At 38.0% G+C, this 24979-nt stretch overlaps 1 protein-coding gene across 10 annotated transcripts in view; it reads left to right on the top strand.

Moving 5' to 3' along the window:
• Positions 1-24979, top strand: part of DROSHA (drosha ribonuclease III) — a 129218-nt gene that overhangs the window by 56654 nt on the left and 47585 nt on the right. For all 10 annotated transcript variants that reach the window (XR_003004624.1, XM_024755761.1, XM_024755760.1 and 7 more), the window contains 7 exons: positions 3284-3453; positions 7775-7899; positions 9519-9618; positions 11781-11888; positions 21210-21317; positions 22070-22208; positions 22543-22603. Coding sequence is in view for 9 of the 10 variants with exons in the window: in XM_024755761.1 (XP_024611529.1) it covers positions 3284-3453; positions 7775-7899; positions 9519-9618; positions 11781-11888; positions 21210-21317; positions 22070-22208; positions 22543-22603 (811 nt within the window). In the remaining variant the exon portion in view is untranslated. The remainder of the gene's footprint in view (positions 1-3283; positions 3454-7774; positions 7900-9518; positions 9619-11780; positions 11889-21209; positions 21318-22069; positions 22209-22542; positions 22604-24979) is intronic.

Genomic DNA, 24979 nt, shown 5'->3' with positions numbered 1-24979 from the left:
AGATTTCAACATGGATTTACAATTTCCCCTTCAGCATTACCAATTTTGCACCTGATGTGTGTATGTTTTTAAAAAAATTATTTCTAGTTCCATGCTGCTATAAAACTCTCCTCCCACATCAGCAGCTTTGCACCTAATCTAGGTAGATGCGTTCTCATAAGCATTCAGTGGCTTTCCTTCTGTCTCTCACAGGTATTCTTCTCCTAAATTGGGCAGTGCCCTTGGTTTGTAGGTTTAAGTGTTACTCCCTCCCACTAGCTCTTTGAGTTTTTTATTCTTTTCACTTTAAATTCAACGCCGCTACTCCTTTTCACTTTTATTTGAAGTGCCCTGAAGTCAGCCACTTGTAACTGCTTGTGGGGAAATTCTGGTGCCAGTGTGTATACCTGGACTTGCATATCTTTTCTCCTTCCACCAGGCACCAGCCTCCCCAAATGAAATCTGAATGTTTTTTTCTAATCCTCGCAGCAAAACAACCCTCTGCTGCTTATAGTATCCTAGACTCCTGATGTATCCTTATAGGCTTACAGTGCTCTTTAGTAACCTTAACGAATATAATGATTACAATCTAAAGACTATTTTACTCTTTCCTTGGTGCCTAGAATCTCGTTAGTGTGGCAGTTCTTCTCGGGGCTGTCTAGGTTTTCTTTATCCCTGCTGCCCTGTATGTGGACACGTGCAAGTGTAAGTCAACTTACTCTGACTTTAAGAGTTCTCTTGTCCACCTGGTCACTTCAGGCCCCCCTAGAAGCAGAGATTACCATGGGCTCAGACGGACAGGTAGGCATTATGACTATGGTGGGCTCCATAGCAAAGAGGGGAACATCATTGATTGAGAAAGACATGTCACGTGCAGGCGGATTAAAATTTCTATTGAGACAGACTGAGAAATATGCCCTTAACCATGGAAGTTTGTTAATCGAAGGTGATTCCTGGGTTTAAGGCAGATGTTTTGTAATGAGGCATAAAAAATTTTTACTGCTGTGAACAATAATATGAAGGGTAGGTAGAACATGTCCTCATGTGGGTTGATTGTATTTTGTACTTTAGTTACTTCTTAGACGGTTATTTTTTTTTAAGAGACTCTGTGTCTTTAAGAGAGCTCTGTTTTCAGAATGTTATGTGCAAAGATTCCTCTAGGAACAGTTGTGATTAGTCATCATTAGCCAACTTGCTTCTTGAAGGCCTAGAGCTTGTGTTTTTGTTTGTTTGTTTGTTTGTTTTCCATAATTGCTACATGGGACCACTCATAGTGCCTGGCACGTGATGGTGAAAAACATGCTCCCGTCTGAGAGTCAAGTCCAGAGCGCTTCCCGTGCTCTGTAAAGCTTGGCAAGGTCTGACTTCCCTGCTGCCTCCCTCACGCTCTCCTCCTCCTCACTCCATCCACGCTGGCTTCTTGGCAGTTCCTGGAACACATCAATCCCACTGCACCTTAGGGCTTTTGCTATGTTTTCTACCCAAGACAACCTGCTCCCAGATAGCCTCATGGGGCTCCTCTGCTTCTTTCAGGTCTTTGCTCACATGACACCTCTTCAAAGACACCTTTCCTGACCACCCTTTTATGTGTAGTTGCCCAGTTTGACCCTTATTCATAGCAGTTATCTCTGATCTATTATTATGTAGTTGTTTTTTATTGTATCTTTCCCTCCGCTGGAATATAAGGGTTTTTTTTTTTTTTTTAGAAGATGTTGGGGGTAGGAGTTTATTAATTAATTAATTAATTTTTACTGTGTTGGGTCTTCGTTTCTGTGCAAGGGCTTTCTCTAGTTGTGGCAAGCAGGGGCCACTCTTCATCACGGTGCACGGGCCTCTCACTATCGCGGCCTCTCTTGTTGCGGAGCACAGGCTCCAGACGCGCAGGCTCAGTAGTTGTGGCTCACGGGCCTAGTTGCTCCGCGTTATGTGGGATCCTCCCAGACCAGGGCTCGAACCCGTGTCCCCTGCATTAGCAGGCAGATTCTCAACCACTGTGTCACCAGGAAAGCCCATAAGGGGTTTTGGCTATTTAACACAGCTGTGTTTCCTAAGGCCTGCTACATGATAGGTGCTTGGTAATTATTGAATGAATGAATGCATATTTAGAAGTAATGAATGAATGCATTCCTACATATATAGTGGCCCTGTAGCAGCAATGCCATCTAATTCCAGAGCAGCATCTGAGATAGAAAGACACAGATCAAAAAGAAATTTTGTGTAGGCTTCAGTTCTTAGCCCATAGCAACTTGAATTAAAATCTTTTATCTTCTTCCATTTTCTAGTATCCCAGATTCCTTGGCTGCCATGAACTCTTCTATCTAGCACAAATAGGACCCCCTTGTTTATTCCTACCCATCTCCACCATCTTGGTCCCTTTGTTTCTCCATGAAGTGTTTGGTCCTATACCACTGTTCCTAGCATGTCTCATGACCTGGGAAGGGTAGTTATTGTTCTCTACACCTTCAGGGCTCTTGTCCTTCCTTTGGGTGGGACTAGGCAGAGAAAAGGTGGTTGTACATGCTGGTCAAGAACCTAAGCCCAAAGAGAAGGCAGAAGCCTGTGAATCTGAAATTAATGCTCACATTAGATCAATGTCTTTGATTCATCAAGTACCAGATTAATTGATTTTTTCCAAGGTGCTTTCATTATGTTCTTTGTTGTTTTTATCCTCTGTAATTGGTAATATATGCTTCTGTAAGTCTCAGAGTACTTGGTATTTTTTCCATGTACTAACTCCACAATGATTTTCATGATATTAGTACAAGCTCTTTAGCTCTATTCCTCATGGCAGGTGCAGCACATTAGCACCAAAAAATTAGACCATAATGCAACGATAGCTTACTGAAAACATCCATAAATATCTCATAAAAGCTTAGAATTTCCTTAAATCAGTAACATCACTGTCAAAGAGCTTTCATCTGTTACCCTGTAAAGAGTGATAAAATACTTAAAACATAACACGGTTCTGTATATTATAAACTGTGGTTCTTTACATTAGGTGGTTTTAAATTTATTTAGGTAGGCACCTTTTTTATATTCCTACCTTACATATGGGCCTTTTATCATTTATAATGCCATTGTTGCCATTTTAGTAAATAAGGTAGTTTATGAGCACCATTCATGAGTGAAACAAATGGCTTTCCTGTTATTTAGCACCTGGTTAAACAAAGGTTTAATGATGTAAATTCTGTACTGCCTTTTTAAAAATGCTCTCTTCTCATTGTCTCGTTTTTCCTTATTGGGTGGATGACTGGCTGTTAATTGAGTAGCCCTATTTTTCCCTCTCTCTCCACCGTCCCCTAAGACGGAGGAAAGGAAGTACTGTCCATGCACCAGATCCTCCTTTACTTATTACGGTGTAGCAAAGCCCTGGTTCCCGAAGAGGAGATTGCCAATATGCTTCAGTGGGAAGAACTCGAGTGGCAGAAATATGCGGAAGAATGCAAAGGCATGATTGTCACCAACCCTGGGACGGTATGTGCTGGTGTTGACAGTCAGAGACTGAATCACCTTCGTTTCAGGTTTGAGTGTTTTGCAAAAACGATAACAGAACATTTTTAAAGATTTAGGTACTCATTGCTTCTTGTTCTTTGAGTATTTTTTTCCTTTAAATATTTAGTAAATAAGAAAAATATAATGTAGGCATATTTAGTAATTTCATCTGCTTAGTAAATTTATTCTGATTATTATGGAGAATTTTGAAGTGTTTAGATATGTTCAGATCTGATTTTTTGCTGAGTATAAAAGTAATATGTCTTCACTATAGAAAATTAGGAAAATAGGAAAATGGCCCAATGAAGATAAAAATTACCCATAATTCCATTCTCCAGAGATGATACTATTCACTTTTCTAGTTTCTTTAGAATAGACATATTTCATATTGTTTTGAAACAAAATTGGCATCATACTATTAAATATTAACATTCAGACCTTTTCCTTCTTATCCTCCTCCAGGAACAACCACCACAAAGTTGTTTCTTTTCCTTAGTCTTAAATCTCTTTAGGCGTATAATAAAAAAAAATGCCCCTAAGTTGTTTAATTAACCCCCTGTTATTGGGCACCTAGGTTGCTTCCAGATTTTTGCTATAACAAATAATGCTGTGTTGAATTTGTATGTATGTGTGTAAACATGTATACATATGTATGTATTTTATCTTTGAATGTGTCCATTTAATTGTGCCTACCTACCTTAAGGTAGGCACATTTTGAAGGCTTTTGGTACATGTTATAAATCGCCTTCCAGAGGGTTGTAGAATTTGCACTCTGACAAGGAGTATATGAGATTGCCCATTCCTTCATACGCTTATACTAGTTTAACAAAAAACTTTGTCAATTTGGTAGGAAAAAAATTGATACTATTTAGTTCAGTTTTCTGTTTATTTTGGTTTCTAGCAAAAATTGATATTTTAAATGTTTATTGACCTTTAAAGTTTTTTTCCTGATAATGGCTTATCGGTATCCTTTGTCTAACTTTCTTTTGTGGTATTTGTCGTTTTTTATTGATTCTTTGCCATAATTGTTACAAATATTTCCCATTTTATTCATTTTGTTTTATAAATTTTTGGCTTTAAAATTTGCTTCTAATGTTTATTTTGAGGTAAAAATATAAAAATCAAAGCAGAGAATTAATAGATAAGTAGTTTTCTCTTATAAAGAATATGCTGTTTTATATATTTATTAAAAAATTGTTTTGTCTAAAATGTTATTTCATAAAATGGTTACATATCGGCATCTTATCAGGATACAGTTTTCCAAAAGTGGAGAATTAAAATACTTCTATGTAAAGAAACAGAGTAGTCTATTTAAACAAAGCTGTTGTTTTTAAAAGGCTGCCAAATTGCTTAATAGCCTTGATTCATAAAAATAAAAACTCTGGATCAATTTGTTGTGGCATGACAGTAACATCTGCACAAGCAAAATGTTGCTATTTGCAAATCAAATATTCCAACTAATACTGATTATTTTAAACAAATCTAGAAAGTGAAAGTTTAATAAAAACATATTTAAACATTAAACTTGTTTAAAACTAAAAAAGTTATACAATTTTTACTGTTACATTGTTTAGCCACACAAATAATTATTAAAGTAACTTTAAAAGAAGTATACAAGTCATAGTACTGTGCAAATGTGTCTCTGGACTTAATTTTTCTGTAAACAGTTGCACAAATTTACATTTCTTCTGTCAGTTTTATAGTTGGGTCAGAGGATGGGTAGGTGTGATGGTGGTGGGAGACATGCCTTTTCACCTTGGTAGGTCTGCTTGAAGAATCCCATGATTTACTGTGGAAACACTTTCATCCTGGGGCTTTCTTCCACAGCCTGGTTAAAATTCCCTAAGATCCTACGATCAGTTGGAGAGCTTTTGAAAATATAAGAATGCCCTGATGCACCCCACCCCATATGCTCCACGTAATGGGGTTCAAAGATCTGAAGTTTAAAAAAATAATCCTCAGTTGCTTCTGGTTCACTCCTTGCTTGTTTTTGAGACAATGGCATAGAGGATATTTACTCCATTACCATGATCATCATTCAACTCAGTTGTTGAGGGACTACTACGTGAGCCAGGTGCTAATGAAGTATATACATTATATATGTTGCTTGTCCAGCTGCAAACTCACAGCATATCCATATGAAAGGAGTTTGTGATGAATTATTGAATCAATGGACCAATCTGAAAAAGCCGGTCAGGAAAGCTTGTAGTTTTTGGTGAGATCACTGGGCCGGGCTGCCAGGCATTCTTCATAAACATTCTACTGTGGTATTTAATGAATCAAGAAATTGTATAAATTATTGGCACAATTGAATGTACATACTTGAGATGGTATATGGCCAGTTTTAAAGATAATAAGGAAACCACAGGTTAGTCAGGGTGAAAGGTTTATGTTGGAAAGTAATTGGAAATAAATTAAGAAAGCTAAGTTTGGGTGCCAAGCTTAGGGACATGTTGAAGTTAATTTTTTTTTTCTTCTTTTAGTATTTAGTCTTAGTGTAAAGGAGAAAAATATTATGAAAACTCAGTATAATAAAACATCCTTTCATTATATCCTTTTGAGAATAGGGCAGAATAGACATGGTACCACATTTCATCCTCTGCAGTACTTGCTTTGGAAGGTTGCCCAGTGGTAAGGATATAGGGGAATTTATTAAAAATTTCCAAACCATTATGGTCACATTAAGTACTTTATTGCTGCAGAACTTAGAAGAATTAATCTCCCTCCCTAGGTACTTTGCCTCTGCTGGGGAATACTTTGGTCATTGGCGAGAATGTTTTTTATTCTTCTACAAAAATGGTGTGATAGATTCTGTAGGGTGTGGCCAAAGTCTAGAACTTATTTCATCCCCTCCCCCTATAAATTAGAGATACTATAGATATTTTAAATCACTATTTCCTCTGTTGATACCATAGCATGATATTTAAAATCATGAAAACATGAATACTTCACTAGCGTTTTTCCGTGGGGCAATCCCTCTTTTAAAAATGAATTCTGCTGCTTTGATGCATAAAATATTGGAAACAATTCTTAGACCCAAATAACATGTTGCTACTGTTGATGGGCATTTAAATAATTTTATCTTAGGTTTTCTGTGACCAAAATCTTCTCCAATTATTAATTTTGAGAGCAGAGGTCAACTTTTCAAGATGCTAGTAAAATTTTGACTGTTAAATGACATTGAAATATTCTTTAAAAACTGAAGTCTAAGTTGTTTTTTCACTAATCTAGATGAATTTACACAAATCTTTTTACTTTGTCACCAACTTGTACTTGTCACATGGCTGACTAGGACTACGGTTGTGGGTAGGGTAACCAGCTTGTCCCAGTTGCTAGGGGCTTTTTCAGTTTTAACATTGAAACCTCTGTGTCCTGGACAAACAAGTCATAGTTGTTGGGCATAGCTGTTCAACAGAATGAAGCTTATTGGCCTCCATGGGGATCAACTCTATAGCCTTGGCTCTAAAGCAACTGAGCCAAAGACCCCACAATCTCTTAGTAAGAATTTAGTTTCTAATTAGGGACTGCCCTGAGCATTGAGTATAAGCAAGGAGGTTGCTAAAGCATACTCTCTGTGATTTTACCATCTTTTCACAAACTTAAGCTTTCAAGATGAAAGACATTTTACAAATGGATCCTCATACTTAAGTAACTTAAGAAGGAACCAGCTGTTCACTTCTTTTTTTATTAGACTTGGGGGGAAAAAAAAAGACTTATGAAGCTCTCTATTAAAATTTAAGAATGGCCTACATGGACATAATAAGAGAAGCTTAACTATTTGGTCTTTGTGCCACCATACCTTTTAACTTAAAGGTATAGAATTAAAGGAATACACAAGGTACACAGAGAACTAATGGGGGAAAAATTATATAGAGGCATCTGTCTGTGCCTTCTGAGTAGAAATAAGCTATTCATTTGAAATGTGAAATTAAAGCAGAATAAGTCAGCATATCTCTTTCTGGTCATGTGGAATACTTCCTCTGTGTCTTTGGAGAGGTTAAGGAAAAGTTACATCTGCCTAAGTGTCCTTTCAAAAGTTTAATTTTTAAAGGTTTCTATGTGGATGGCAAACAAGGACAAAATCATTGTTCATTATGCCAAATGGCACAAACTCATTTATAGGGATGACATTATAGTTTTTATATAGTTTAGCTGCTATGATTAAAGGGTTTTTAAATGACATTTTCCCTTTGGGGATGAGGCTTTCCTAGGGAAAAATCCGATTACTTTCTTCCCTACTTAGATTAAAGACAATACTTAAAGAATTCTTAAGGGAATAAATGGCTTTGATTTTTCTCTCTAGAAACCAAGCTCTGTCCGCATCGATCAACTGGATCGTGAACAGTTCAACCCCGATGTGATTACTTTTCCTATTATTGTCCACTTTGGGATACGCCCTGCACAGTTGAGTTATGCTGGAGACCCACAGTAAGATATTTTTCAGTGTTTGTCTTAGCCAATTTCACCTTCTACTAACAGCTGAATTAGCGAGGAATCCCCTTTAGTGGCTTTTTCTTTTTAAAAATTAAGACCTGAAATGAGCCATGTTTCCAAATTTAGGTTACCAAATGAAGAAGGTTTTGGTAGCTCCTGAAGAATTATTTTCTCTACATGTTTGACTGCAGGAAATTACTATTCAATAGATTATCCTTGGCAGTCTTGGTCATATGAGTCCTGTATGTTTTTAACCTTTAAGGAACTTTTCCTTTATCCATCATTATAGTACTTACTGTTATGATTCTTTTTTATTTTTTTCAGTGCCCTCTAGAGGAAAGTAGCGCCATGTTGGTTCTTAGCACTGCCACATTTATGCAGAGTTCTGTTTTTTGGGTACATCTTAGTAAGAGCCCAACATCCCATGCAAAGTCAAGGGTTGTATTGGAAGGAGAAGCCATGACTTCTGACTCTTAGAATTGATGTCACTTTCCAACTGGCATGTTAGTGTTTTGCTGAGAGAAAATGAAGATGTGTGGGAATGGAAATAGTACCATTATATTCTTCAGGAGTGTTTGGATTCTCTACCTTGTTAAACAAACAAACCGTCTCCTGATTTAATTTTGTTAAAGGATTCATAATGGGAGAAAAGGGCATGGGAGATTTTCAATTCATAAATCCAATTCTGGCTGATATATTAGAAGAGGCTAAAGGGTTTTGTTCTTTTTTTCCCCCCCTTTGGATAAAAGTATGAAGCAGTGAACCAGGCACTGTGTAAGTACGTCTTCCTTTCCTCCATTCTCTAAAAAAATGTTATCAAAAAGGAGACACCCAGCTAAGGCCAAGAAAGGAGCAGTTTCAGTATGACAGAAAATCTTAGGAAAGTCCTTTCTTTTCAGAAAAGTGTTAGTAGAATGTGATTAGGCTCTCATGGACTCTCAGATGGCAGGAGTGTAAACTGATAAAAGACTTCATATTCTCTTCATTTCCAGGATGCTTTAACTGTGATCCAGGTTATAACATATTTGGTTACAAATATGCTTATTTTTGTCATGGCATATACAAATTGATATACACCATTTGTCTTTTTTCCCTTCCCAGTGGAAAAATGGATGTATGTAGCTATATAGCTTGGGTATTGTCCCAAAAGGGGTTCTCTTTTCTAATACTCTCCAACTTTTACTTTCAGTGAAGGCATTTTGGACACAGACAGTATCTTTATTAAGTAAGAGGTCTTTCAACAAACATCAGAAAATACATATTTAAATAAAACGTGTTACTTTCAAAGAGGTAACAATGAGAAACCATACATGTTTCTATTGGTTTTTATGTGTCTCCCTAGGAATTTTTTCCAGAGAGATTCATCCGTATAGTGACACCTCATTTTCAACCCATGTAGGCAGCAGTCAATATGTAGGTTGCAGATGCCTCTTGGTCATCCTGCCACTCAGCGCCCCCAGATCACATCCTTCCTTAGAATGAAGGTCTGCTGCCATTAAGGATATTCACAAGAATGCATTTATGATTGAGCGGGCCTGTTAGAACACCTGGCTTTATTGCACTTTAGATTTGCCTTCTTTTTGTCTGAGGTGTCTGTCTGTCCTTTTCCTTAGGTACCAGAAACTGTGGAAGAGTTATGTAAAACTTCGCCACCTCCTAGCAAATAGCCCTAAAGTCAAACAAACTGACAAGCAGAAGCTGGCACAGAGGGAGGTTGGTATCGGACCCTGTTCTCCTGTGACTAATGGTGATGCATTTCAGGTTTACTTGAGATTGTTTTCACAACAATCTTTAAAACAATTGGTTTAAAGAAACTTTTAAAAAATCACACTTTATTTCCCTCCTCACATTAGTATGCTGATTGATTTTTTTCATCTTTTAGTAGCTAAGGGACCATTTTCTCCCCCTAAAAAGGCCAGTTTTTTAAAGAAAGTTGGGAATAAATATAGCTTCTATAGAAGTTAGAGTTTAAAACGTGCTGGATCAGCCTTTTATCGTTAATTAGGCTGCACATAGTACCACTTATTCAAATTTCGTGGTCTTAAAGTTGTAAAAGATTGGCTTCCATATGTCTGTTAGTTTGGTAAGGTGAACTGATTTTCTAAGGTTTTATATCCCAAATTCCATATTTCTTTACTAATGGGTAGTATTATCTGTACTCTAGGATCATTTGTGTTTTAGTTTTAATTTTAAGAATAAATGGATTCAGTATCAACATAAATTTTGTCTTAGTAAGATTTTATTCTGTTGCCATAGTGTAAGAGCAAGGTGGGGTTTTTTTTGTTTGTTTTTTAAAAATATTTATTTATTTATTTTGGCTGTACCAGGTCTTGGTTGCAGCACACGGGATCCTCACTGTGGCATGCAGGATCTTTAGTTGCGGCATGCAGACTCTTAGTTGAGGCATGTATGCGGGATCTAGTTCCCCAACCGGGGATCGAACCCAGGCCCCCTGCATTGGGAGCACAGAGTCTTAGCCACTGGACCACCAGGGAAGTCCCAAGAGCAAGGTTTTTTGTTTTTTTTTTTAAATTAATTCATTTATTTATTTATATTTTTGGCTGTGTAGGGTCTTCGTTTCTGTGCGAGGGCTTTCTCTAGTTGCGGCGAGCGGGGGCCACTCTTCATCGCCGTGCACGGGCCTCTCACTGTCGTGGCCTCTCTTGTTGTGGAGCACAGGCTCCAGACACACAGGCTCAGTAGTTGTGGCTCACGGGCCCAGTCGCTCCGTGGCATGTGGGATCTTCCCAGACCAGGGCTCGAACCCGTGTCCCCTGCATTGGCAGGCAGATTCTCAACCACTGCGCCACCAGGGAAGCCCAAGAGCAAGGTTTTGAAGCTGGCAAAAGTGTTTGAATTCTGACCTCATCACTTTCTGTGACTTGAGTCAGTCAGCTTCATTATAAAGGACAGAACCAAGGCCAAGAGAGGCTGACTGAAATGTCCCTCTGTTGGTGCACCCAGGGAAAAAGGTGGTTGTATGGACTTGGAAATACTCCATTTAACTTTCCTCCAGTGGTATTGGCCTGTAGTAGGAACTTAATCAATGGTGGAGCTGGTGGTGGTGGTTCCTGTTGTAATTATGAATTCCTATGAGATTTTTATTGAATAAGCGTACAAGTATAAAATTATTTTTTATCATTAATTATTTGAAAGGCGGCATAAAAGGGAAGAGTCAGTTCCTGTTTATGTCTTGCAGAAGTTTTGGATCACTGTCTTTTTTTTTTTTTGCGGTATGCGGGCCTCTCACTGCTGTGGCCTCTCCCATTGCGGAGCACAGGCTCCGGACACGCAGGCTCAGCGGCCATGGCTCACGGGCTCAGCCGCTCCGCGGCATGCGGGATCCCCCCGGACCGGGGCACGAACCCATGTCCCCTGCATCGGCAGGCGGACTCCCAACCACTGCGCCACCAGGGAAGCCCGATCACTGTCTTTTTTTAATAAAATGTACCCTTGCTGCAAGGGTTTGCAAATTGGAAGGTAGCTTTGACAATTACATGGGTTTCTGGTTAATTTACTGATTGTCTTTCTTATATGTAAATGCTTAGCATAAGGCTTGATTTAAATATAATTTTTACATGCTGATTTCAAATTCCAAACACCACATTTTGTTTCTTTTTCAGTAAAAGGGCATTTTTTTGTTTGAACTTGCCAGAGTAGTTGATTTGGTTTAATTTTTTTCTTATCCATTTACCAGGAAAAGCTGGCTTATCCCCAAGGCCTTTATAATTTTTTTTTAATCTAATTTGGCAAGAAGAGGTTTGACTACCTGAATGTAAGGGTGAATGAATCCAGCTAATTTACTAATGCTTGTTGTTTGGCTTAGTATTGCTTTAGAACTTAAAGGTTACTCATCATAATGGGGTCTTTTCCAGGAAGCACTCCAGAAAATACGACAGAAGAACACCATGAGGCGAGAAGTAACAGTGGAGCTGAGTAGCCAAGGATTCTGGAAAACTGGCATCCGTTCTGATGTCTGTCAGGTGATGACACTTCTAAGAACACAATTATACCCAAACATCTCTTCCTCTAAAAGGCCTCTGGCACTGAAGTCTTCCTAATTCTGAGAAGTTTCTGCAGAACATATCACCTGTAGCTAAATGGAACACCAACCGTGAATTGTTTTCTATCATTTGGGTTTTGTTTTTGTGTCAGTTTTCATGTCTTGTTTCATTGTGTGTGGGTGTGTGCACAGTGCGGGCATGGGAGGCACTGACTTAGTAGTGCTCAACTCTGTCTCTGTACACTGAATGGAGGCAGGTCTGTTCTTCAAATGCATCTGCCTGTTTGAGCGCGTGTGTAGGTGCCTGTCAAAAGAGATCCTCCAGCAGCTCTACAGGCAGATTCCTGAAGGTCGTGTGTACAAACTTTCCAGACTGATGACTCAGACTTAAATTTCAGAGAACGGAAGGCGTTTATGAACAGAAGCAGTATACATTTCATGTTTGAGCCAAATGATAATATTTTTTCTTTGGGTAAACTTAATAGAGGAACATTTCAGCTATATATATAACTGGCTCACTAATAAGTATTTTTGTTTTCCTTATGGGTGGAATTTTTACCAGACTAGAGGTCCCCCAAACCGAGCATGTTCTTTGACTCTTCACGTGATTCTTTTGTTACGATTGATATTGGTTGCACTCCATGGGAATTACAGTAAAGGAAATGATTACCCAGGCTGGAGTCAGGTAATGCAGTTTGCTATGTTCGAACTTTTGGAATAATACTTCCAGGCTGCCACTTATCTGTTGTGATGATAGCATGTATTGTAATAAGTTCAGATACTCTTAGGTATTCATTTCATCATAATGAGTTTTCTTTTAAAAAATCAGTGTTGGCATTTAATTATTGTATTGAACAGTGGAATTTAATCGTATCACTGAAGGAATTGCTATGTCATTCATTTACCATGTGAAGCTAAGTGTTTTTGTGCTAGGATGAACTGCTATTGATGCAGTATTGCTAAATAGTTTGAAAATAATCATCTACAGTGGTAGCCAGTACATCCACCGAGTCCTCAGTTATTTTGCCAATTGACCAGTTTCTTTTTGTACTGTGAGTATCTTCAGAAGCGACTCTCTTACTTCCATTGATTCTTTCTTAGCGCCACTTGGAGCCGTATCACCCAGTTTTTCTGTTTGCTAGTGTTTCTCCAAAACCAACACAACACCATAATGCCAACATAATGTCTTAAGACATCGTAAGAACAATGAGTGGAATCTTCAACAATCTGCTCAAAATCTGGTCATCGTGGTGACAAGTCAAAGTTGATTGTTTGAGATCATAACATTGAGCAGCATGAAGAACTGGAAAGGACCTGAGAGTTCTTCTAGTTCAGTGGCTTTTAAACTTGTGTTTTTGGTTGACTTTGAAGTTTTTTTTTGTTCGTTTGTTTTAAACAAAACCCTGTGGCGCCCTAGTTTGTAAAAAGATAAAAAAACAACTGATTGATGAGTGGTGTATGAAGGGAGTATCCATCCCATTGTACGAGATCTCTCTCCCACCCTGTGGAGCAGTCCTTAAGGCAGTTTTGTTCCGCTGAACACAGTTTTTTTGAAAGCATTGAGCTCTTTGTACCCTTTGTTTTGGTAAAACAAATAGGGGTGCTGAATGATATGTTCCCCTGCCATTTTATGGCCTTCAGCTGTGACACAAGTAGCTCCTCAGCTGGACTGGAAGCAGCTTGAGGACTAGGTTATCTTCTCTCTCTCTGTGTATATTATATTTTACATTCTGTTTTGAGGTTGTTAGGCAAACACACTCCATCAGTTCTTTTGACTAACTGGACCTGATTAAAACTTTGGCAAAAAAAAAACTTTGGCAAAGGTGAATACTTCTTTTTTTTTTTTTTTTTTTGCGGTACGCGGGCCTCTCACTGTTGTGGCCTCTCCCGTTGTGGAGCACAGGCTCCAGACGCGCAGGCTCAGCAGCCATGGCTTACAGGCCCAGCCGCTCCGCGGCATGTGGGATCTTCCCGGACCGGGGCACGAACCCGCGTCCCCCGCATCGGCAGGCAGACTCCCAACCACTGCGCCACCAGGGAAGCCCAATACTTCTTGATCTAATAATGGTTCCTCCATCTGGAGGATTCCTGCTCTTCCACAGAAAACTGGCATCTGTTTCAAAGCCATGCTTCCATTCTCCTCTCCTATTTTTTTACAAGTAACATTGGCTCTTAACTATATTTAATTTCTTATCCCAGAATAAATGTTTTCTTTTTTGTGTGTGTTCCTTAAATAAGATGGCAGGTAGCATGTAATAGTGTAGTTTAAAACATTCAAAATAAATGCATTTAGTATTTTTCGTAATGAAGGATAAGAATCTGATTGAGAAATAGCAGTTAAATGAAATTGTACACTGAATACTCGGAATAACCCTGAAGCCTGTGAAAAAATGGACTCATACTTAATTTTAAGAGAAAGAGGCTGAGCGCAGCTCTAAAATTGTTGGGTGGGGGCAGGGAGAGGTTTCCTCTATTTGGTAGTTCATCGGTGTAGAACCTACTTTTTGTTAGTAATAATTGCTAGTGGGTTGCTAGCGAAAGCCTTGTGATGCTGTCAAGCTGCCACTGGCGACAAAACTATTATGATGAATCTAAGGCAGAGCAACCTAAGGACCAGCATCTCACTCTAGAAGTGGAATTTCCCAACCAGAGAAGACAGCAAGGGTTGTTAGGAGATAAGAAAATTCTACCTGATGCCCCAATCAGTGTTAGGAGGAATGGAAACCTACGGGTGGTCCAGTAACCTGTAATTACACGTGAACTAAATGCAGACTTGAACCATGTTTAGAGAGAAACTATTGAAAGATTTTCTCAGTGTTACTGCTTGTTAGAGTGAATTCCGGGTAATATGGAAGAAAAAGCAGAAATCAAAACCAAACTGAGGCTGAGAAATTCAGCATTATGACTCAGAAGAGGAAAAAGGGTATCATGTGGCTACAGTATCTGTGCTTTAAGAATGGGGTTTTGGGGCTTCCCTGGTGGCGCAGTGGTTGAGAGTCCGCCTGCCGATGCAGGGGACACGGGTTCGTGCCCCGGTACGGGAAGATCCCACATGCCGCGGAGTGGCTGGGCTCGTGAGCCATGGCCGCTGAGCCTGCGCGTCCGGAGCCTGTGCTCCGCAACGGGAGAGGCCACAACAGTGAGAGGCCCGCGTACCGCAAAAAAAAAAAAACCAGAATGGGGTTCTGCACACCAAAGTTGAATTGGTGTCTTAGAGGAGTAGGTACCTGTGCCCTGTGCTATGCTAAGGAGGTTGTCCATGGAAATCAATAAACTGAATCACAAGAATGAAGGATGAATAAATGTGACACACAGCTGTCAAAAAAAGGAGCAAAGAATCTGCATCAGGACAGTCATACAACCAGTATGAGGCTCGTGCAAAACTGGAGGACACTACAGCTCCTTATTTTTATGAGGAGGCATGGTGCCTGACGAACTACACGTCATGGCTGGTGTTTGCATTGAGTGGACAGAGTTGTATTTGGACTGATTAATAGCTGGCTGTCTTCCTATAGTGACTCTCTAGAATGGGATGGAAGCCTGCCATGTGTTATCAAACTAACTGATGTGCTTGCTCAGTGATTTAGCAGGTGATGACTGAACAGTGAAAAGAAACATCTCTAGGGATTAAGAGATTTTGGACAACACATTGAAGGAAGTATTTTCTAAGTTAAAACTTGGGGAAAAAAAGGAAGAACCTCTGAGAGGCATATGGCTTCACAGTTATTGTTAACAAAATCTTTGGACCATGTGAGAGGCTTGATTTTTTTTTTCTTTTTTTTTTTACTGGAGAAGTAATGTTTCTTGTGAAGAAAGGGAAGAAGATTTTGCTTAAAAGCTAACTGGCCTGATAGAGAACTATTATACTTCTATTTTTAAAAATATCAATATTACAGTAGTATAATATCAATATACAAGATTAGAGAGGAAAGTATAATGAACTCCATGGACTCATCAGTCAGTTTCGACAGTATCAACAACATTTCTATAATATCAAATGCTAGTCAATGTTCACATTTTCCCAATTGCCTATTAAATTTATTTGCCTGTTTGAAATGGAGTACAAACAAGATCCATACTTTGCGATTAGTTGTTTTTTTAAGTCTCTTTAAACTGTGGGTTCTCATTCCATTTCTCCCTTTGCTTTCCTTGCAAATTTTTATTGTGGAAGAAACTGGATCAGGTATTCTGTTGAGTTCCTAAGCTCTGATCAGGGTTTCCTTGATTGCAACTTTATGGGGTCATTTAACACGTGTTTCTGTCCCTTGTATTTCCTACAGATTGGTAGTTAGATCTAATACTGTGCCATCTAATACAGTATCACTGGCCACACATGGCTATTTGAATTTAAATTAATTAAAATGAAATTAAATGAAAAATTCAGTTCTTAGTTGCCCTCACCATATTTCAAGCACTTAATGGATACCTCTGGCCTAGTGTCTGTTGTAACAGCACAGATACAGAATATTTCCATCATCATAGAAACTTCCGTTGGACAGCTGTGATGAGTTTAAAGTTCTTTTTATTGAAGGACTTTTTCATAGGGAGTAGTGTGGTCTCTTCTTTTTTTTTTAATAAAATTTAAAAATATATTTATTTATTTATTTGGCTGCACTGGGTCTTAGTTGTGGCATGTGGGATCCTTGTTGCGACACGCGAGATCTTTAGTTGCAGCACGTGGGCTCTTAGTTGCGGCATGTGGGATCTAGGTCCCTGACCAGGGATCAAACCCGGGCTCCCTTCATTGGGAGTATGGGGTCTTAACCACTGGACCACTAGAGAAGTCCCTGGTCTCTCTTTTTCGTGTGTGACATTATTAGTTATTGATGGATCATTACCTAGGCCCAGTAATTCATTAGGCGTTGCCAAAGTGATATTCTATCTTTCCTTCTGCATTTATCAGAATACTTTTATAAAGGATATTCCCCTCACCAGCTATTTGATTACACTGAAGTACAGATCCCATATAGGACAAAACCAAAAAAATTGCTCATTCGATTTATTCCATAATGCATACAGAAGCAGTAGTCTTAGAATAACAGTATTAATGGCACCACCAATAATATGATTATGGGAAGTAGCTGTTTGTTTGTTTGGGGTCTTTTTGTCTGTGATTATAGCTATATCCCACCAGGCATGCACACTCAGATTATCATGTTTTAAGGTCATTTCTGCTTATACCACAAACTGGATACACAGATTCATTTATTTTATTTTACTTTTGATTTTAAAGGTTCCTTTTAAAAATTACATATTGTCTTATAATTATGTAGTATATTTACCATGATTCCAAACTCAGATTTACAAATGCAATTATGTTTTTCAAAAATCTAATTTCTATCTCTGTTGCTTCCACCTTGTTCTTGCCACTTTCCCTCCCACCCCAAAGGTAACCATCTTTTAGAAATGATTTACTTTTTCCCATTTTAATATAAGCAAATAGACACACACACACACTCTCTTGATATATGTGACCTCCCCTCTGTCAAACTGTTTTGAAGTTTTGTGGTTACTTACGAGGTCTATTTTATTTGCCTTTGTTTTTTCTTTCCATATCTCTTTTTGTATTCAGGAAAGATTATATTTTTGTTCTAATGTTTACCTTTATTGTATAATTAAACTTCTCCCCCCTCTCCCTCTCTTTCTATGTGTGTGTGTATCCCGCTGTCTGTTAATGAAAATAACTACTATCTGCTACAGCTGGCCCTTGAACAACATGGGTTTGAACAGCTTAGGTCCTTTGGTCTCAGTGTCCAAAGATTTTTTTTTTCTTTAAAAACTAACAAGTAGTTTTACTAGAATATGTCTCAGCTCTTTTGGTTAATTTTTTTCAGATATGCTGTGTGCCCTTTCAATATATACTTTCACATTGTCTTTCATCTCAGGAAAGTTTTCTTGAATTACTGATTTCATTATTCTATTGTTTTGATTTCTTTTTTTTAAATAAGGACTGCTATTATATGCATCTTGTATCTTCTTTGCTTATTTTCCATATCTATCATTTTCTCTTAAATCCTTCATTTTTTCTAAAAGTTTTTCTTTTTTCCATCTTTTATTTCTCAAAGGCAGTATTCATTGGTTAATATGCTGTTGTGTTCCTTCTGCTTAGTGTATATTCTTGAAATCATTATTTCCTTCTATACCTTTTTCCTGAGTTTTGTCACTTCTCTTCAGATCTTCCTTTCCTCCAGTCATCTCATTTCTGAATTAATATAGTATTTATTAATAGTTTTCCTTATAAATGTTATTGTTTTCTTAATTTAGTTTGTTTTGAAATAATAGGTTACAGCTTTCATTGGTTTTATTGGCATGTTTTTCTGGCATTTTATTATCAGAGGTATCTTGTTCTATTCCTTTCATCTATTTTCTTATAAAATCCTTGAGTGTGATTTAATCATGATTCTTTTCCATTGCTCTTTAGGTTAAATCTTGTTAAATAAGTGAAATATTTTCCTGTGCTCTTTTAAAAAAATATTTATTTATTTTTATTTAAAAATTTTTTTTGGCTGCGTTGGGTCTTCATTGCGGCATGAGGGATCTTCGTTGCAGCGTGCGGGCTCTTTGTTGCGGCACATGGGCTTCTCACTCTTTGTGGTGCGTGGGCTTCTCTCTATTTGCAGTGTGCAGGTTTTCTCTCTAGTTGTGGCATGGGCTCTGAAGTTTGTGGCACGCAGGCTCTCTAGTTGAGGCACGTGGGCTCAGTAGTTGTGGCATGCAGGCTTAGTTGCCCCATGACATGTGGGATCTTAGTTCCCTGACAGGAATCAAACCTGCATCCCCGGCATTGGAAGGCGGATTCTTTACCACTGGACCACCAGGGAAGTCCCTATTTTCCTGTACTTTTAGGAGGAAATGTAAGCCAGAATAGTTCTCATGGTTCTAGAGCCTCTCCTTCTGTTGTTTTTGCAAAGTGATTTAAAAAATGGGGGGTGGGTGCTCATCATATCTGAGATCTGCTGCATCTGTTTTGTTCCTCTACTTTTATCTGGACATTCTCTTTCTTTTGCCTTTTATTGTTTCTCTCCTGCTAAATGTGGCTTTTACTCCTAGCACTTTCTTTACACCATGGGGCTTTACCCTGGAAGGGAACTTGAGTTTTTAATTTTGAGCATTTTTAGGGCCCAGTCTTCTCCCACAGTGTTAGACTGTCCTCTTATACTCATCCAGTGAATTGGATTCTGCAGAGCCCTCTCCAGTTTGGGCCACAATTCCAGTGAATATAAATTTGGGGGCTCTTCCATTCTTGGGGTCATCAGAAGCCCTGCTGCTCTCCCTGTGTTTTTTCTCTCTCAGATGCTGAGACCACACACAGGTCTTTGTCCTCACCCACACTTATTTTGGCATTCGTGGGGATACCTTGTCATCTAGTTTTTATGTATTTATTGTCCACAGTTCTATTTTGCTATACTGTTTGCTCATTTTTAGTGGAGAATTTGAATAGATTTAAAAACTGTGCACTGCCATTTTCTTACAGTCTTCCAAAGGAGCTTTTAAAAATGAAAGCAGTTTCTAGGCATGAATGGAGTGGGGAGGAGATGCTTAGTGATCGTGTGTATTTTAACATTTCAAAAATTGATAATTTAAAAAACTGAGCTAGAGCCTCGTAGATAACCTTGAGACTTGTCTGTCAGGGATACAAGATGGACATGGGTCATATATACCTTTCCATGGTGGTCACAAGAAACATACCTGGGTAGAGAAACTGGCGCTATTTGGAGCAAGTTTAGAGCAAGTGGCGAAGGGACTCACAGCTGTTTCACATAAGTAAAGGTTTTGTTCTTTTCCAGGGGTAGACCTAAGTTCAAAGGGGTAAACCTCCAAAGAGACAGATTTGGACTAATGATAATTTTCTAATAATCAGAGTACTCTAAAGGTAGTGTTGTTTTCTTAACAGGTAATGATTTCTCTCTTCCCGGAGGTATTAAAACACCGTTTTGAATTCATACTTCAGAAAGATAGTTACACCGCATAGTCTTCATGACCCATCCTCCTTGTGTGCTTAGCATCAGTACCCTTGAGTCCCCTGCAATTGAAATGCCTGGAAAACTATATTATACCTTGGGAGCAAAAAGAGTGTCTTCATCTTTTTTCTCTTCCACAACTAATATAAGCCTTACCCGTGGAGGTGCTTAATATGTATTTATTGAATTGAACTGGAAAGAAAGACTTTCTGTTGATTAGAGATCCTTTTTGGGAGAACTAATCTTTCTTTATAAGTTAATACAGGAAACTGATTTCTGTAGTTTCAAGCAAATCCATTATCATGTATTTTTAAATAATGCCAGCTTAAAATACTTCAAAGACTAAAATGATATAAAGCACATGTCAGTCATTCTGTGATGGGCTGTGCCCATCCTCCGGGTTCTGATGAATAAGAATGACTCCTTCATTCTCTTGAGTTCTAGGGAAACATTATTAAAAAAAAAAAAGAAAGAAAGAAAGAAAAAGATATGCTTTCCATGAAATCTCCCCATAAGGAATCTATAGCCAAATGAAAAGTGAAATAAAAATAAAAGTTCTATATCCTCAGGTGATTTAACTGTATCGGTGGTTTTATAAAAGTTGTCCTTATAGTGTTAGATTGAGTGTTAAACCTAGAATGGCCTTTCGAGATCATCTGCCTGAGAAATTCTTACCCAGAGGATAGTGATGGGCTTTAGAGATCTGTGAACTCATTAAAATTCCATACAATTTTGGCATGTTTGTGCACATAGGCACTTTTCTGGGGAAAGATTCATTTTCCTTAGATTCTCAGAAGTGTCTGGACACTGACAAAGTTTCAGAATTTGTGAGTCCTAATCCATTCCCTTAGAATTAAAGATAGACAAGGAGGCACAGAAATTCTTATGACTTCCTTAAGGTTACCCTGCTGGGTACTGATGAACCATGGCTATTCCTACTTCAATGAGGGCCAATAGGCCTTGTTCTAAGCAGCTTTTTGTATTTGCTCATTTAATCCTTTTAACTGTCCTTGAAAGTAGCTACACTGATTGTCTTCATTTTACAGGTGAGGAAACAGAAACAGAGAGGTTAGATATTTGCCCTGAGTCCCATGATGAATGAGTGACAGAGCAGGATTTGGACCCAGGCATTCTGGTTCTAGAGACCGTATCTTTAACAGCTGTAGTCCACCACCCCTCACAGAGGATATGCCAGGATGCCATGTAGCCAGTAAACTGTTTCAAGACTTTGTGAGATGGAATTTAGGATGTAAAAATGGCTCTTGTTTGTTGTAAAATAAATGAAGTGTTTTTAATAAGTTTTTGTAGAGTTAAACATATTGAAATATGCTTTTTCCTAGCATGCAATGATGCTGCCTGTTTTGACCCATCATATTCGATACCACCAGTGCCTAATGCATCTGGACAAGTTGATAGGATATACTTTCCAAGATCGTTGTCTGTTACAGGTAAGAATTACTCTCCTGTACATTTATATAATAACAAGATAGGAGTAATTCATCTTGCAGGTTACAAATGGAGCACTGAGAGTCTCTTCTGGGAGATGATGAGAATGTTTAGAAACAAAGCTCTCTCCATTACTCTACTCTTATTGCCACTTTCAAACCCTTTTTCTCACTTTTTTTTTTTCTTTTTGATGCTGTCCCTAAAGAAATAGATTAGGGCTTCCCTGGTAGCGCAGTGGTTGAGAGTCCGCCTGCCAATGCAGGGCACACGGGCTCGTGCCCCGGTCCGGGAGGATCCCACATGCCGCGGAGCGGCTGGGCCTGTGAGCCATGGCCGCTGAGCCTGCGTGTCCAGAGCCTGTGCTCCGCAATGGGAGAGGCCACAACAGTGAGAGGCCCGCGTACCCCAAAAAAAAAAAAAAAAAGAGAGACTAAAGCTAAAATTTGCCCGTCAAACCTGACCACTTCTTTCAGCTTTTCCTCCTTTATGGCTCTTCTTTCCAGGTGCTGCATATTCTAATTCCTCTCTGAAAGATGTGGTTTTTTAGGTTTGTTTAGAAGAGCTTGCACCAAAGCTTTGGAAATGTGACACTGGAGGAAATAGGATGGAAAGATCGGGGATTAAAATTTGACTAGATAAACAGATCTCTTTCCTGTTTCATTTGAGGTGATATAAAGATGGTGCTTCTATGCTGAATTTGTTTTTGTTTTTATGCTGAGTTTTTAAGACTGAACTTATTTCACCGCAATTTTAGCTGGCAATGACCCACCCAAGTCATCACTTAAATTTTGGAATGAATCCTGATCATGCCAGGAATTCTTTGTCTAACTGTGGAATTCGGCAACCCAAATATGGAGATAGAAAAGTTCATCACATGCACATGCGGAAAAAAGGTATGTTTGGATTCCACTCTCCTGTTTTGTTCTGTGCCTCCTGTTGTAAATTAAATCCCCACCAGGAATGGTTCCCTGGTGACTGATTCATTCTCTCTTTCTTTAGTGTTTCTTGACCCATATGTAATAACATTCACTTTGAGCAGAGCATTATGATAAGAGTAAATGAATTTGTGAGAAAATTTCCTTTCTCCTATCAAGTGTTTTAAGTAACTAAGTTGATCAGACTTGCTAGTCAAATTGGGGTGAGATAGATAATTTTCTTTCTACATGTCATATGATGGTCCCAGAATTCTTCTAACAGTATTTAGTTGTGATTTTTTTTTTTTAATAGGAATTAACACCTTAATAAATATTATGTCACGCCTTGGCCAAGATGACCCAACTCCCTCAAGGTAAAGTAGATTTTTTAATAGTAACTTTGTTGAGATATAATTCACATACCATACAATTCCCCCATTTAAAGTGTACAATTCAGTGGTTTTTGGTTTATTCACAAAATGGTGCAACCATGATCACTGTCTAATTTTAGAGCATTTTCATCACCCCCAAAAGAAACCCCATACTCCCCATTTCCCTCAGCCTGCCCAGCCCTGGACATCCACCAGTCTTCTTTTAATCCATGTTCAATATTTATGGATTTACCTATTCTGAACATTTTGTATAAATGGTGTCATACAATATGTGGTCCTTTGTGACTGGTTTATTTTACTTTACATTATGTTTAAAAGATTTATCCATGTTACAGTATATGTCAGTGTTTCTTTTTATTGCCAAATAATATTCCATGGTATAGGTATACCATGTTTTATTTATCTAGTCACCAACTGATGGTCATTTGTTGTTTTTACTTTTTGGTTATTATGAATGCTGTTGCTATGAATATTTGTATACAGGTTTTTGTATGGACATATGTTTTGTTTTTTCTTGGGTATATACCTAGGAGTGGAATTTCTGGATGATATGGTAACTCTGTTTCACCTTTCCTTTAAGGAACTGCCAGACTGTTTCCAAAGTGGCTGCACCATTTTACTTTCCCAGCAGCAATATATATGAAGGTTCTGATTTCTTCACATCTTTCCCAACACTTGTTATTATCTGTCTTTTTGAACCTAGGCTTCCTAGTGGATATGAAATAGTATCTCATTGTGGTTTTGTCATATGTCCCTGATGGCTACTGATGTTGAGCATCTTTTCATGTGCTTATGGGCCATTCGTGTATCTTCTCTGGAAAAATATCTATTCAGATCCTTTTCCCATTTTTAATCAGGTTACTTTTTGTTATTGAGTTGCAATCATTTTTTTATGTATTCTAGATACAAGTCCCTTATCAGGTATGTGATTTGTAAAAATCTTTTCTCGTTCTATGGATCATCTTTTCACTCTCTTAATGAAGCACAAATTCCACATAATAGATAAATTTTGTTGCTTTTGTTGCTTCTGCTTTTGGTGTCATGTCTAAGAAACCATTGCCTAATCTAAAATCACGAAGACTTACATCTGTTTCTTCTAAGAGCTTTATGGGTTTTTTCCTCTGACATTTAGATCTGTTCTGTTCTGAGTTAATTCTTATATATGGTATGACATAGAGGTCCAGCTGCATTCTTCTGCTTGTGGATATGCAGTTGTCCCAGCACCATTTCTTGAAAAGGCTGATCTTTCCCCACTAAATCATCTGGGTTGAAATCACCCTTGACAGTATATTTGAGGGTTTATTTTTGGATTCTTAGTTCATTCCATTGATCTTTATGTCTGTCCTTAAGCCAGTACCACACTGTCTTGATTACTGTAGCTTTGTAATAAGTTTTGAAATCTAGAAATGCAAGATCTCTTCTCCAATTTTCTTTTTTACAAGACTATTTCGGCTATTCTAGACCTGTTACATTTCCACATGAATTTTTTAGTTACCTTAAGAACTTTTGCAAAGAAGCCAGCTGGGGTTTTGATAGGGATTGTGTTGAGTCTGTGGATCAGTCTGTGAATGCTTACCATCTTAATATTAAGTCTTCTGCTTAATATTGTCTTCTGTTCCCTGAACATTAGATGTCTTTATTTTTTCTTTGTTGTCTTTAATTTCTTTGTAATGCTTTTTAGTTTTCAGAGTATACATTTTGTATATCTTTTGTTAAATTTATTCATAAGTATTCTTTTCGATGCTATTATAAATGAAATTATTTTCTTAATCTTTATTTTTGGATTGTTCATTGCAAGCATATAGAAATACAATTGATTTTTGATTATTGATCTTGTATCTTGCAACCTTGATGAGCTCATTTGTTAGCTCCAGTAGCTTTTTAGTGAATTCCTTAAGATTTTCTATATAGATGATCATTTCACTTATAAATAGAGATATTTTTACTATTTCCTTTCCAGTCTGGATGCCTTTTGTTTCATTTTCTTAACCTAGTTGCCCTAGCTGGAGTCTCCAGTACAATATCAAATAGAAACGGTGAGAGAGGATCCTTACCTTCTTCCTAATCTTAAATGGAAAACATTCTTTTACCATTGTGTATGATGTTATCTCATAGGTGCCTTTTATCAGATTGAGGAAGTTCCCTTTTATTCCTAATTCGCTGAATGTTTTTGTCATGAGAGTGTGTTGAACTTTGTCAAATGCTTTTTCTGCATCTATTAAGGTGATCATGTGTTTTTTTCATTTATTTTATCCACATGGTGTATTACATTAATTGATTTTGGGGTGTTAAACCAACCTTGCCTTCCTGGGATACATCACACTTGATCATGGTATATAATCCTTTTTATATGCTATG

Source organism: Neophocaena asiaeorientalis, unplaced genomic scaffold (assembly GCF_003031525.2).
Source record: "Neophocaena asiaeorientalis asiaeorientalis breed wild unplaced genomic scaffold, Neophocaena_asiaeorientalis_V1.1 scaffold93, whole genome shotgun sequence".
NCBI lineage: Eukaryota > Metazoa > Chordata > Mammalia > Artiodactyla > Phocoenidae > Neophocaena > Neophocaena asiaeorientalis.
Note: the sequence above shows the minus strand (reverse complement) of the source record. Positions and strands in the feature narration are given on the sequence as shown.